Source organism: Gallinula chloropus, assembly GCF_964237585.1.
Source record: "Gallinula chloropus genome assembly, chromosome: 2".
Lineage (NCBI taxonomy): Eukaryota > Metazoa > Chordata > Aves > Gruiformes > Rallidae > Gallinula > Gallinula chloropus.
In genome coordinates, this window is record NC_140086.1 from 114742474 (window position 1) to 114758051 (window position 15578).

Below are 15578 nucleotides of genomic sequence, written 5' to 3' on the forward strand. Positions count from 1 at the left end.
TGTTCCAGTGTCTCACCACCCTCCTAGTGAGGAACTTCTTGCTAAAGTCTTCCCCTTCTATGGTTTAAAACCATTGCTCCTCATCCTATCGCTACCTGCTCTTCCAAACAGTCCCTCCCCAGCTTTCATGTAGACCACTTCAGGTATTGGAAGACCACTATAAGATCTCCCCATAGCCTTCTCTTCTCCAGGCTGAACAAGCCAAACTCTCTCAGCCTGTCTTCATAGGAGAGGTGCTCTGACTGTGGACCTGCACCAAGAGGTCCATGTTTTTGGACACAGTACTCCAGGTGAGGCCTCACCAGAGTAGAGGGGTAGAACCACCTGTCTTGATCGACTGGCCACACTTCTTTTGATGCAGCCCAGGATGTGGTTGCCCTTCTGGGCTGCAAGTGCACATTGCTGGCTCATGCCCAGCTTTTCATCTGTCAGATCCCTCAAGTCCTTTTCCGTAGCCTGTATTGGTAGTGAGATTGGTCCAGACCCAAATGCAGGACCTTGCATATGTCCTTGGTCAACTTCATGAGGTTTGCATGGGCCCACCTCTCTAACTGGTCCAAGTCTCTCTGGATGACATCCTGTCCCCATGGCGTGTCAACTGCACCACTCAGCTTGGTGTCATCTGCAAACTTGCTGATTGCATTTGCAAACATGCATTCATCCTACTGTCTTTGTCATTGATGAAGATACTAAACAATACTGGTTACCACTTCTCTCCATCTGGATATTGAGCCATTGACTACTACCCTCTGGACGGGACCATACAGTCAATTCCTTATCCACCAGACAGTCCACCACTCAAATCCAGATTTGTGTGCTTGCCATCAAAGAAGGAAAGTAGGAAAAAACTGGAGGATGACACCTGGTAATGACTAGCACACTGTAGCTTTTCTGAGTAGATAGGAAAGTAGTACATGCATCAGCTCTACAGAATGCATACTGTAAGCACAGGCTAGACCCAGAGGGACTATGGGTCCTCTAGAGAAGGCTCATCCAGCTCTAAAAATCACCTTTCCATAGCACCTCAAGGTGCATCTGAGAAAGGAAGAATGGGGAGATCATTTGATTGTCAGAGTGTTTGTTTTTTGAAAATAACAAAATAACCCCCCCAGAACTAACCTGTGTGACCCCTCAACAAACAACCCCCCAAAGTTGTTGAATTAAAATCTTCTATCATCACAATTTTTGGTTGTTCTGACGGGTCCTTTGAGCATGTGTTGAGGTTTAGAACTCACACCAAAAGCTTTCAGAGGTGGATTTCCAGGAAAGCAAACCGATTAATCTTAACGTTTTCCTTTTGCTTATTATTAACATAGTAGAGAAAATAGTTTTTCCATTTCAGGAAATTAGGTGTGTTTAAAAAGAATTTTAAAAATAACATTTTAGGTGTGATAGGTGGACGTGTCTCTGAAAAGTATATTGTAATGCTTTTGGACTGAAGCAGGAAGCTTACCTAAACCTTTGCAGAATGTACATCGTTGTGCTTAAGCATTTGTTTACTTGATATCTTAAAGAACAACTCTCTCAGCTGCTTTTTACTTTAGAAAATGTTAATTAATGTGTGAAACTTTACTACTTAAAATAGGATTTGGAGAAGCAAAATAGCATGAAGAGTGTTTGTCTTTTAGGCACGCAGCTGTCTTGGTTGAAACGATCAAGAAGGGTATTCATGATGCTGATGCAGAGGCAAGAGTGGAGGCAAGAAAGTGAGTTCTGATTATATTTTGCTCTGAAAAATTCTGTGTTTTACATGGCTGATAGAAGGGTCTGATGGAAGGTGAGCATGTAACTGTGACTGAAGAAGAGAACACAAGTTGGGTTGAAAAAAATGTTTATTTTTTTTGAGTCCTGAACTAGTATCTTGTTTGTTTTGAAAAAGTCAAAGTCATTCTGAAAATTGAGGGAGTTAACACAGTCATGCAGCATTTGAGGATTCTATTGAAACAGAAATCAGAAATTTTGATACTGCTGCTTAATTATTCTTCCTCCCTCCCCCCATCATTAAGTCGTTAAACAACTGCAGCACTGCAGCTGGTGAGCACCATGGCAGAATTTCTCTTGCTTCTCGACAGAATCAGAAAGTGAATGTGAGAATTTCAGAATTCTTAGAAGACTTAATTTATTTTGCAAAGATTGAGTCAGTTTGAATGTATTGCATGCATTTCATATTTCCAGTCTGAGTTTGTTTCCCTCCCACCTTCATTCTGTAATCTTTACTTCCTCAGTCCACAATTTGAAATAAAACCAAAACAATCACATGTGGTTATTCTCTTATTTTTGCAGGGCTTATCTGGGTCTTAGAAATCACTTTCCTAGTGAAGCTGAGACACTCTACAATTCGCTTGAGCCACCCTATCAAAGAAGCCTCCAGACCTACTTGAAGAATTCTGGCAGTATAGCATCTCTCCCTCAGTCAGACAGGTCATCCTCCAGCTCACAGGAGAGCCTAAAGTAAGGGTCACTTAACTGTTCTGAGCTTATAAAGAAATAAAAACTGTTTCCCAAAAGCAAAGGAGCCAGACTTTGGTGCTGTACAAGAAGCTGCAATTGTATTTTGTTGCTTTGGATTGGTTTTTTTTAAATTGAAAAAAAGTCCTTTTTTGTGTTTTGCTATGTGAAGGTTTTACTTCGGCAAGGTGAAAAATAAGGCCAGGAGTTAACTGGATTTTAGCAGGCTGTTCTTATTAGATATTTATTCCTTAGCACCACAATACCTTCTAGGCCATCTTGATGTCCAGAATTCTGGTCCATTAAGTCAGTCTAGAAAAGAAATAATATTGATGTTCCTTTTTCTAACCCTTTTCACTGGCAAGTATGAGAGACATTGGTGGTGAGATTTATTCAGATTAGAGATCATTTTTCTCCTGTCTTAAATGTATTTGAATGTTTATTGGCAGTATTTTGCCACTATGCTAATTACTAGAAGGTATATTAAAATGTGTAGACAATTGAGAGATGTATAGATTAAAGTTAGTTCAGGTACCAATAGCAAAAGAAATCCACTGGCTCTTCAGTAGAAATGTAAAACAAAAGTTATAGTATGTGGTGATTTTTTTTCCCCTTGAAATTCTAGAAAGCTTCCACTACATATTTAAACCTTTTAAGATTTCAATTTAGGTGCTTCATTTCCAAGCAAGAGAACTTGTCTCTTCACTTTTGACTTCAAAGCAAAGACTGTTTCGAGGATATTTTAAGTTTGGGGTTTTTTTCTCTTTTGTGTTTGTGGTGTGTTTTTGGGTTTTTTTCTGGCAGCTGCCTTAAATACCAATCTTGTCAAATCTTATCTCTTGTACAATTATTGTAATTATACAAAATATTTCAAAAATAGTCTGTAGGCTATTGCTAGCACTTCATTTTCCATAAGCAAATGCTTATTTAAAATCTTGTTTAAATTAATCTATAATCTTTGTCTGAAAATCAAAGTGCTGTTAATGTGTTACTAGTAATAAAATGTTAAAAACTAAATTTCAGATCAATTAGAATCTTAAACTGCATTTAAATCTCAAGTAAGTGGTACTTTGTGCAATATACATAAGTACTGCAATACAAAAAGCAAAGAGTAAAATAAGAGATAAACAAAAGAGGTCATGATATTGGAACTTATTTAAACTGCCTTTTTCACTGATTTTGCAGTTAAATGCATGTTGTTGTCCCTGTGTTACCCAATTTTGTGTTTCTGGATTCTAATATAGATGTGGATGAACTTATTAAATATGGGCATGATTTCCCTAAAAGTCTTGATTCCCTATAAATTTTGATGCTCTGAACTTTTATAGCTCTTACAGATCATTGATCAAAAATGGTTATAAAGAGGATAGTGGAATGAGAGGAAAGTGGTCACTTGTGCCTACCTTTATTCTTTATGAAATGCTTAAAGGAAATTTCAATTGCAATTGATTGTGCAAGTGCTGAAATTTTAAGTTTTCTTTGCCCTCTGTTCAGGGCAGCTTGTGAGGTCATGATGCACTCAGCAGCTCTGCTGGGACTCCTCCACTTACAGCAAAGTATCTCCACAACACAACTTAGTAATGTCAGAAAAGCAGTTGCTATTCATAATAAGCTACGGCTACATGGTCTTCTGTTGGGTAATAGTGCTGACCTCTCTAACATCATTGAGCAGCTGAGCTAATAACTCAGAGGAGTACATAATTTTATGCATCTCTCTTCTCTCTGCTTTTTGGTTTAAAACTAGAGGGAGATATTTTTTACTAAAGCTGAGGCATGAGACTGAGGCTGTAGTTTAGCTATTGATGAAACAAACAACTATTTCATCAAATACAAGCCTTGCAAGTCAGATACATACCTGGATGGCTACAAAGGAGTCAATAAAGTATCATGCTTTCTGCTAATAGTCTTTGGCTTTTCCTTGCTCCCAGTGACTGCATTTACTCCTTTCTGAGCCAGGCAGAAGGAAGAGCAGGCCCACAGTTGAGTAGAAAGAATTTTGCTTCAGCAGCTACCTCTTTCTGCAGTAAGAATAAAGGGAAATGGAGAGACAGCACAGCGGGAAAGATGTGGGATGCTTCCCCTTCTAAACGGTGGGCGGCTCTATCATTGAACCAGGGGAAATTCAGTCTAGCTGCTTGGAAGTTCCAGCAGTTTTCTTTTTAATTTGTAACTCAGTTCTTGGGAGATAGAGGACTGGGGGAGGTTATGAATTGCACCCCTGTTTTCCTTGTGGTGTGTCTGCAGTTACCTAATTTCTTTCATAAATCACGTTTTTTGTGTGGCTCCCCCTGTTCTTGTTTGATGATTTAGAAGGTCAGCCCAGTGGGTTAAAACCTTGTACTGACAGCCTGAAATGTTTCTGTGACCAAGTCTGGAATGTCTGTGTTAGCAAAGCGTGTCTGTTGCTAACTAAAGGATTAATGCTGTGAGAGGAAGATGTGATTTTATAAAATATAAACGATGATTGTGTTTTCCTTATAACTCTGTGTTTAATGTGGAGAAAAAAGAACAGAAGAATTTTTTTTCTTATCTGTTACTGTTGCCTTTTGGATCTGATACATGAGACTGACTTACAGGGTTTATTGACCTTTTTTTTCCAGTCGGCCTCTATCTTCTAAATGGTCTGCAGCCAGCCCAGCAAGCTTTGCAAGCAGAGGTAAGGTGGTTGCTATATAATGTGGTGCACAATAACTATTCTTTATATTCTTTACATTAAAAGTTTGTAATGTAGCTTAAACTCTTTACTGTCTTGAGCATTTACCCTTTTTCCAAGTTGAATAATGTTCTGTGTCACTATAAACTGTACCTGGAGCTAAGATTGCCTGGTACTTGTTTCACATTTTATCTCTCTCCAGTTGTTGCAAGTATAAGATACAATTTGCTGTGTATTGGTACTATGAATCGATCATCTGTCTTAAGAGTTTTGTCATGCAACTGTCACTCTCAAACAAGCAAAGCATTATTCTATGATTAATCATGATTATTAGGCTTATGGCAATTGTAAATGAAGGACTTGTGTGTTTTGTCTATTCCCACATGAAAAGCTGCTGCTCTTTATAAAAACCAAAACCACAGGTTTGTAATTCAAACAGTTTAATTTGTCTTGAGTTTTCAGGATTTAATATCTTCGTTCTCTTTTCACATATTGTGTCTCTAACCCTTTTGGAGTAAACAGTTGAACTCCCTTTTACAAATGGCTAGAACTTGAGAGTGCTTCTTTCCTGGATACTGAAACTGTTAAGGGGGAAGTCAGGGTTTGAATGCATATAGCAATGGTTAAAATTCACTGCAGTGAGTAGTTCATATTCAGTAAGTAACAGGAGATGAATATGAAATATTTTACAGAAGATTAGACCCTAAAGCAGTTCCAAGGTATGCACTCAGCTTGCCTGTGACTTTATCTTAGCTGAAGTGAGGGAATATTATCTTCCCTCAGCATCACCAGGGATGATGTGAATTTCGTTATGTTTATGAAACATTCAGTAAGATTTTCAATAACCGCATAAAGGTTCAGAATTATGTAATTTGTACTGGGGTGGGACCACATAGTTTGTATTTATATAATGGTAACATTTCATGCTGAATAAATACCACCGTAAAATAATCTGAATTATATGGTAACACCAGGTCTAGTTTACTTTTTAACCTCATTAATGCTTTGTTTAATATTAACTTGTTTTTTGTACTTTTTGCAAGTGTGCTACAGTAGTAGAAAATGTTTGCCTCTCAAATATAATAATTTACAAATTCATTTGTCTTTTTTTAATTTATTTTTTTATTTCCCCTCCCAGTTTCAGGCAGCAGCAAGAGTGTCCCAAGCCCAGGAACTCTGCAGAGATCTCGCAGTGACATCGATGTTAACGCCGCCGCGGGTGCAAAGGCCCGCCATGCTGCTGGGCAGACAGCTGGAGCTGGGCGCTTGTCAGCAGCCGGTCTACCTCCAGGCTCTTACGCTTCGCTAGGTAAATCAAACGTCTTTACAACACTGTGAAATACTTCAATGAGGTTTTTGATGAAACAGTTACAGGGAAGTATTACTACATTTAAAAAATTGTTAGTGTTTTTACTAGTACTGGAGTATTGCAAGAGAGCAGGTGTTCTGGAGTAAGTTACCAACTTCGCTAGAGATTTTATTTTTGATGTGATGGAAGATTGTGGAAGAACGTATTCGTACTGCACTCTTTAAATGAGTTAATCTGGAATTAAGTATTGGAAGGAGTGGTACTGTGGGTTAACAGCAGATGGAGTTCATGGCATTTTTGTTTCTAGAAGTAATAGATCAAAGAGCATTAGGACTCTTTGATTTTTCCATTTTTCAGCTCTTTTTAGCTGAATTTTTACAAGAGACATCCTGACAGTAACTGGTGGCTTCTTCATGTAATACAGAAGCGTTTTGCATCAACGTAAAAGATTTCTTCCTAAGCATGTTGATGAAACTGCATGTATGTTTATATCTAGGTGACAGTCTTTAATTGATTCGAATATTTGCTGTTAGACATAGAAATTGCTACAAATTACAAGAGTGCAGAAGAGTGTTTGATAGTGGTGGAGATGGTAGGTGCTAGAACCTCCGTGGAGTAGGGAAGGAAGGTGCACATTTCTGTTATTCTTTAGGTTATCCATACTGTAAGGATAGCAATGGAAGTAAGGTTCAGGGTTCAAAAAAAGTTAGGTTTCTTTTCTTCTTCCTGGCTTGTGGACCAACTAGAGCACTCAGGAGGCATGTCCCAGTGTCAGCATTGCTGAACATGATCACAAGAGAGGTGGAGAAACTTTATTGTGCTTCTGATTTACCTTGTGTTTGGGGAGACGTTAGGATACACTTAGGCTATGGTTTTTAGAGGTTTTTTTGGCTGTACTTTTTAAAATTGAAGTTTAACTTGAAAATATTTTAATTGAGTTGATTATTTCTTCATCAGGTGTACTTGAAATGGTTTGAATACCACTGATTTTACAATTAAGTTTGTGTGTGAGCAGTGCTGACTAAAAGGAGTACTTGCTACTTGAAATAGTGATTTTGGGTGTGGGCTCCCTCTTGTGCCCACAGTAGATAACCTGTTTTGTAGCAGGTGAACACCAAAGTTGGGCTGGCTGCTTAGTTTGCTTAGTGGAGGAAATAAGGTTGTGTTTATGGCTTGGAGAATTCTCAGTTTCTCCTAACTTTATGCCTAAAAGCCTGAAACAGGTTAATACTAGCGGAAATATTCCAAGATCAGATTATTGCCTGTTTTGTTTTGTTGTGCAAGGACGTATTCTAAATCTAAGCCAGAGCTGGAGTTCAGCTGTTGTGAGAATTAAAAATGACAGTGGTAGAAGTCAGAAATAGGTCAAATGGAAAGCAAAGAGAGAAGTTTCTCTCCATTCATCTGTGTTCTTCGTGCTGCTGAATTGAAGAGACTACTTTGCTCTTAAGAGTTTCACCAGAAATTAATGTTTGATTAGAGTATGGGTTTGCTTTCAGAACATTTTAAGCAATATGTGATTCATGCCCAGAAGTTTGTAAGCAAGGTTTGAGAAGGACACAGAGCTTTTCAGAGATGTAGTGATGGGTTTATGCAGGAAAATAACAGAAATAAAGAAATTGCTTATTATCTTTGTAGTTAGTAGATCTGTTAAGTGGGGGAGAGGAATACATAGGCAGTTGAGTCCAGGTGATATTCTTTTGAAGGATTTGAGTAGCTGAAAGGTTTTGCTTTGTTAGCAGATGTGGTCTGTTGTGGAGAAGAATACAGTGGTAGTTTGAAATGGCAAAGTAATGTGATAATAGCAGTGTATAACAAAGGCAAATATTATTGTAGATGGTGTTGGACAGGGATAGACAAGGAGACCAAGGTGTACTTACAGACACCTTGTACACAAGGTGTACTTTACAGTCCCAGAAAAGCAGCACTGCCTGATTGATATTGGCTCATTCTTCTAAGTATATTCAGTAGTGATCAGGTAATTTAAATGACACATACCTGTCCCCTCTTACTTGTGTAGAGAGCGTGACTGTTGTCTGGTTAGCAATGAATTAACCGTGGAATCCACCTCAAGTTACTGTTTGCTCTTACTTTTTGAAAAATAGCCTTAAAATGAATGGGGTGTGAGTCCAAGCATGTGCAATGTTTCAGAAAGTAGACTTTCTGAAGGACTCTGTTCTTTTTAAGGGGGTTGTTTATGCTAAGTCCAAGCTTGAGTGACAGAATTGCTAAGATAAGGCTGACCATGGCACTGAAATGCCTAGGAAATGTTATCATATTTCCAAAATGCTTTCCATATCTTCTCAGGTGTTACAGTCAATACCAAAATAAATAATAATGTCACCTCTGTAGCTTGAATTTATTTTCATTTTCACCCTTACTTAGAGAAACATCCACCTTTTACTTAAACAGCTGCCAAATTTAGAGCCCCAGAGGACCTTAAATACATGACCATAGTAATCTGTAGTTTTCTCCACCTGTCTCTTCCCTTTTTATTAAAAGAACTCTTGCTTACTTATTTATGTTTGTTTCATTTTTTTAAAAGACTGTTCTAGAACCACAAGAACATTCTCTAGTTGTTCTAAATGTTGAATGTCTCTGACATCCTTAACTATTAATGTTCTTTTTGAGGAGATTTGAGCTGTAATTACATCTGTCTCACACTAAATATTTTAATTTTGATTGTTACTGTCAGAATATGTATGCACTACCTTCTAGCTGAACTGGTAAATCTTTAATGCTTTTAAAGCAGAGTAGAACTTTCTCCCGTTTCTCCTATGTCTTTACTGTGATGTCTTTCTCCCTCCTGTCCCTTACACCAGGTGGGGCTTCATGTTCAGTAGCAGGCTTCATAAGAAATAGAAATACTGTGGTGGAGTAATGATATAAATATGTACTGCTGCTTCAATAACTGTTGACACTAAACATGAAACAGTTCATAAATATTTTACTTTAAGGGTCTGCTCAAATCCAGGTAAAATGGAGAGATTGAGCATCCCTCTGCAGTGTACTTGTACCTTGTTCTGTAATTTTGTACCTTGGATTGGGAGAAACCAGCCTTACTTAAGGTAGCTTATATGTGCATGAATTAGATAAACATGTCTGCTGTATTTAATATTAATGTATTTTCCTTAATTAATGTTTTATGACTCTGCTGTGAACACCTTTATTCTAACACACTAAGTTTTCCATGTTTCTTTGCCTGCTTTTTCAACAAAGAGGATACTTCTGACAAGATGGATGGTAAGAAAATGTTTAGTCTATCCTCTAATTCTATTAAATATTTAAATAAGTGTCTTGTATGTAAAATTATTGATGTGTAATATATTTGTCCGTTCATTAACACAATACTATGCTGTTTTCATTAACCTCTATGTAATCTTTATGTCTTAATAGATGTGCTATTGCTGTATTTGTCAGTGGTTTTGATGATTGGTCTATATTGGCAACAGAAACTTTATCAGAGATTGAATATTAATCTTTTTTTAAAAAGAAAAGCCCTCTTAATTACAGACCAGTTCTGTAGTTGATGCCCTTTTTTAACTGGCTCTGCTTCCTTTGTATTTCATATTTTTACCTATAAAGTCAGATTTTTAGACTACTTGTCAGAAAACCAGTGGGAAAGCAGAAGATGCTTGACCACATAACTAACAGTTTTAAAAAACCCCAACAACCAAGAAGATGATCTTCTCTTTCAGTAGTGCTCTATCAGAATCTAGTCTATCTACTTAACTTTTCAGTGCCTGTAAATCGTGTGACACAATGCAATTCTATTAAGGAAAAGTGTTAAGACGAACTACCTGGCAAAATAGCTTACCAAGTATTCCAGCTAAGTTTTAGGACTTTTTTTCTTAACTTACTGTATTATACACATGGAGGGAGTTGTCATATATTTTATCCAGGCTGCAAAGCAGTTGAGAATCAGGCTTCATGTAGCAGTTGTCTGTTTCAGGTATGTGCAAGTACTGCTTCCCGTATAATAAAGTGAGAGCATCCCAGCTTGATGCCTGGCAACTCTAGTTCTGATTTGTTGCTGCTGAACACTCAAATCAGCTATGCTTGCCTCTTATTTAATACTTCTTGTCCCATGGTTTTATTAACCGTGCATGTTTTGAAGAATTAGTAGTTTACTGACAGTAAAGTAGGTGATATTTTTAATAGAAATGGAAACAGTAAGAGGGTAGATGTTCAAAGCCCAGATTCTTGAATCATTTTGAATAACATGAGGGAGGTTTGTGCAGAGTAGTAGTAGCTGTCTCATTTCCATACCAGATTTCCTTATGTTACATACAGCGGGATTTATTAATAGCTATCTGGGCTAAACATTTCATCTCGAGCTTCTGCAAATTGTCACCAGCAATAAAGGTCCTTAGGGCCATGTGTACAGGTTTTTTTCTCCTGTTCGGATCAGTAGTCACAACTAAAGGTGTCCCACACATCTGGTTAAAAATATTAGGGGAAATGCTACCCAATTGATCAGAAAAACAGGATTTTTTTTCCTTAAAGTTATCCACAGGGATGAAATAGAATGAACACATCTTAGCTGTAGTTGTATGATACAGCTGCTCGCATGTAGCCACCACCAGGAAGAAATAATCATTTTTTCTTTTTCCACAAATCCTGGCCATACATTTTTACTACTTCTTTCACTAGTAATACCCCAATATCAATCACTGTAGGTGAGCAAACTCCAGAAAAAGGGGTTTCATAAACCAAAAGTGAATAGTATTCTGTTGTTTATCTTTTAGAGCTGACTGTGAGCCTTCAACTATCCAAACTGGGTGGGAGCAGATGGATGGAGAGAGGAAGGGGAAGGAGAACCACCCTTTTTAGGAGCAGCTAGCTTATGCTGACTTAGGCGTTGCATAGACCCTGCCTTCCAAAATACAGCTCTGGAAGACTGCTGGATTGGGAGAGGGATAGGGGATAGTTTAGAGTTTATTTACTTTTTCTTTTAGAGAGACTGGCAAATTTGATCTGGAAAACTGAGACACTCCTACAAACATGTTATTGTGACTGATTTTGTGAAGAAGCATTGAAATACACACTGAATTGTTTAGAAAGAGTTCTTAAAAATAAAGCCTTGAAGGTAGTATAATACGAGAAAGCAATAACTGTATTTGCTGAGAAAGTTAAGTTCAGGCTAGCCAAATACACTGACAGACATTTTAATCATTCTAGTTCTCTTACATGGTAGCAATGGCAGAGAGTGAAAAATGGAAATTCCCTTGGTTTTTTTAATTTGAGGCATTTAACATTCTTTTCACTACAAATAAGTATTATATTCCATGATCAGATTGTTTTCAAAGGCATGTAGAGAGAGGAAGGACTGCGGCTTAGATAGCAATAGCTTCCCATCAATTCCTAGGTGCTGATATCAGTAAAAAGATTTGTCAGACTGCTGTTTTGTCAGAATCAAGCCTGGTTAAGCCTGGCATACTTGTTCAACCATGATCTGGTTTCAGAAAGCTCACATTACTTTCACTTCTCTGAGCAAAACCTGATCTTGTGCATGTAGATGTTCAAAGTAATCATGGATTAAATTCTGAGAAACCCTCCTTGCTGGCAGTTCATAGCAAATTATCACTGTCCAGTATGGGAGACACTGTCCTTATGTTTTTCTCTGAGATAATTTGTAGCAGTATGATTTATATTTTTAAAACAGCTTGCACTAAAATATTTTTAATGTCTGTTTTGATCTGTACATATAATTTCGTTGACTTAAATTTAATAGATTTTTTGTTGATTTTTTTTTTAAAAAAACTTATTTTTGGTGGTTTGCAACAGTTTAGAAGTCAGTGACATGTATTGTGTCCTTGTGAATCACTTAACAGTACAGCATGGATATTCCTTGGTATTCTTGCTTCCGTTCAATTGTGGAGTTAAAATACAAAAGCTTTAGACCTCCTGACTTACTAAAAGTTGTCGAGATTCACAAGCTTCATCTCAGAAAGTAATTGGAGACACAGTACTGTTTGGAATATCATGTATTTTATTATTTTTTCTGTTTAGGAACAGCTTCTGAAGATGGTAAGAAAATATTTTGTTAGAATAGCTAATATTTTCAGCTTCATTTTTTCATTGATACGAATTAAGCTTTGAAAGTAGAATGTGGTCTTTCCGGGGGCTTTGTGGAGGTTCATAACTCTAGATAGCTTATGCATCTAATACTTGGTTGTCATGTAGTATTTTTAAAATTCTTTTGCTTTTATTTTAATTCTCAAGTACTCATCTGCAGTAGAAGTGTCATGGCTTAACATTTTTAGTGTGCAAATATGGGAGCTTTATAATTTTGCATTTGTTTTTTTAAAGCAAATCTTGTCACAGAATATTTCATCAAATGTGTTCATGCTCTGGGAAGCAGGTGCTACTATTACTCATCTCTTTGAGACCTGGGAATTAATTTTCAGTATGCTATTAACATTTAAACCTGTCATTAGTAAATGGATGTAGAGACTCTGAATGAGTTAAAGTTCATTTGCCTCACAAATACTAACTATTTTTTTACTGAAGTAAAATTGAACCCTGTTCCAAGCAATAATTTAACAGCATCAAAATAGTGGCACTCTGTATTCCTAAGTTTTTGGGCCAGGTTCTGAGTGCAGTTCCACGCCTTGCCAGTCTCACAGCACTCAGTGGGAAACATTGCCATTGCACGGGGATAACTAGTAGAGTTTGGACTGGTTAATCTAACCGTTCTTGCATACTGTTTTCTCATAGACTAGTGAATAACCTCCTTTATCCTGATTCTCTTCTTATAGACTCTCATCTATGGCTATTCCCTCTACTTGGATGAATAATGTTAACTTGGTTGGTCTCCAAATTCTGCTGTGGAGAGCCTAAAGAGGCTAGAACTAAATAACAGTCTGTGTACCTAATTCTTCTGGGTCAAATATTGACTCTACATGTCTAGAAAGTATTTCAGTTTGCTTGTTTTAAAAGTGGATTACTTGTTGAGCTAGATCCACTCTGTACAAGCTTTTTGGGCTTTGTTTTTGCAACTTACAAGAATTATGGTTAGCATGGTTTTGGGTTTTGTTTCATTTTTCTGTTGTTTGAGAGGTTGGCTTAGGAAATGCAGTATGCAACTCTGCTTCTTTTATGAATAATCTTTCAGTTACCGATAATTCATCCAACTGGGGTCTTCCTTCGTTCTGTAATTTCATTGCATACTCTGAATGCTATGAAAAGCATGGCTAATGCAGAAAGCTTTAACCCAAAACCAAGATGGTTTGGCATTGTAGAGAGAAGTTGATTTATTGGTTTAGTGGTAGATACTAAGTTTCAATCTGTCTCTTCCTCTGTTCTTTGATCTGCTCAGGAGTGTAATATTTCCTTATATCACGTTGTCATTGATAAGTACTTAAGTGTACTTAGTCTGTGCAAAATGCTGGAAAAAAGGATGAGAAATCCTGTAGAAGTCTATATGAATGTGGCCAGGAAAACAGCAGAGCCTTCAGTCACAGGAAAGCTAGTATTTAGCTTTCTAAAAAAAAAGGAGAGAAGTTAGGAAGAAGCCTCAGAACCCTATTCAAAAACTGTCAACATGTTTTTTTTGTAGTTCTGCAATAGGAAAAGTAGAACTACAACCACAAGTAATCATGAAAAGACTCTACCTGATACAGCAACATTAGTGTTGCTTATTGTATTTAATAAACTTCCCTTTTTCAGTATAAGCAATGTATTTATGTAGGAAGCAAGAACTAGTTAGTTCAGGGTGGTTAAATGACAACATGTAAATGAAATATGCAGTGTCAGAGGGGCAGTACTTTGATTCCTCAACTATTCAGTTTTTGGTGTTCAAGTTTCTACTAATTATCCCAAGCGAATTTTCACCAATTGAGTTACGTTTTGCTGCTTTTTTATCTACAGAAACTTAAGAAAGTATTAGTAAATGCTTTGCTTTCTACATTGCTGTGAAAAACTCATTTAATGCCATTTTTCTTTTATAGGTCGTGTACGAACTAAGCTTTCAACACCTTCTGTTGGTATTGGAAATTCTAAAACAGATTCCAGAGGACGGAGTAGAACCAAAGTGGTGTCGCAGTCTCAGCGTATGTATTCTCTGTATGTCAATTACACCTGATAGAGGCCAAATGCTTAAGCATATATTCATTGACCAATGGCTACAGTCAAAGTTAATTTAAAAATAAAAAGCTACATACTGAGTTGTTGTTCTGTGCCTTAGGTTCTTCATCGCCAGACAAAAATGAAGGTATTTTTTTCAGTGTTTTGGGTCAGTGGTATTTGCATGCTTTTCTAATTCATGTTGTTTTTCTCTGGACAAAGTCCTAGGTTAGGTCTCGGCCAATTAAATCAGATAATGTAGCAGGAAATGAAATCTACCCTTAAATTCTGTCTTCAGTTATAACTTCTCAACATTCTTTTCCCCCCCTTTCTGACCTCCCCATCATGAAACACCAGTAAACTTCTGTGTCAGTTACATAAGACACTTGGATGTGCCATGCAGAAGAATGGGTAGGCTGGATGGTGCCCACAAATTAAATTTTTTTCTTTTTTTCAAAATTACTTTTCAGCCAGAAACACCTGTTTTCATTTTAAGCTAGGCACCACTCTAGCACTTGTATAGATAATTTGTTTTACAGCTGTTAACTTTACTTACCTCTCCTTTGGAATAAAAACATTAAACTCTTAACTTTCTAATCAGTTACTTAGGTTATGTTGAATCCAAAGGATAAAACAAGCAGTTTACTGTATGTTAGCTAAGCCACAGTAATTCGCTTTGCGTGCTTGGAAACCAGAGCAAATGCAGGATTTCCAATCTATTTGAGCAGTCTGTCATTAATTAAAAAGACCAGATTACTTCATGTTCTTTGGCACTGGCTGACCTACAGCAGTTTGTTCACACATCTGATGTCTCCAACAGACCTCATCAGGCTAAGCTCTGTAGTATTTTCAGATTCTTAGCTTTGTCTGATTAGGTGAAATGCAATGAAATAAATGAAAGGAAGACTAGCAGTAAAATTAAAATAAACTAACCAGTCCCATAGTTTGTCAGGTCTGATGTCATAAACCCAGTAAAATATATAGATTTTAAATTTTCCAGTACAGTTATTACTACCCCTTAATGCTGTTTAATGACAGAAAAAATGTATTCCTAACAACGACTATGCTTACCATAAATAGAATTACTTTAGAGGTTAAAAA

At 37.1% G+C, this 15578-nt stretch overlaps 1 protein-coding gene across 26 annotated transcripts in view; it reads left to right on the forward strand.

Annotated features, from left to right (window-relative positions):
• Window positions 1–15578, forward strand: part of CLASP2 (cytoplasmic linker associated protein 2) — a gene marked incomplete at its 5' end in the record, with an annotated part of 146096 nt that overhangs the window by 87371 nt on the left and 43147 nt on the right. For 14 of the 26 annotated variants that reach the window (XM_084279667.1, XM_084279691.1, XM_084279688.1 and 11 more), the window contains 7 exons: window positions 1629–1706; window positions 2284–2451; window positions 5049–5104; window positions 6240–6410; window positions 9630–9653; window positions 12423–12440; window positions 14363–14464. In XM_084279667.1, coding sequence (XP_084135793.1) covers window positions 1629–1706; window positions 2284–2451; window positions 5049–5104; window positions 6240–6410; window positions 9630–9653; window positions 12423–12440; window positions 14363–14464 — 617 coding nt within the window. Of the gene's footprint in view, window positions 1–1628; window positions 1707–2283; window positions 2452–5048; window positions 5105–6239; window positions 6411–9629; window positions 9654–12422; window positions 12441–14362; window positions 14465–14598; window positions 14626–15578 lie in introns of all 26 variants that reach the window. The other 12 variants (XM_084279686.1, XM_084279690.1, XM_084279677.1 and 9 more) reach the window with 3 other exon arrangements.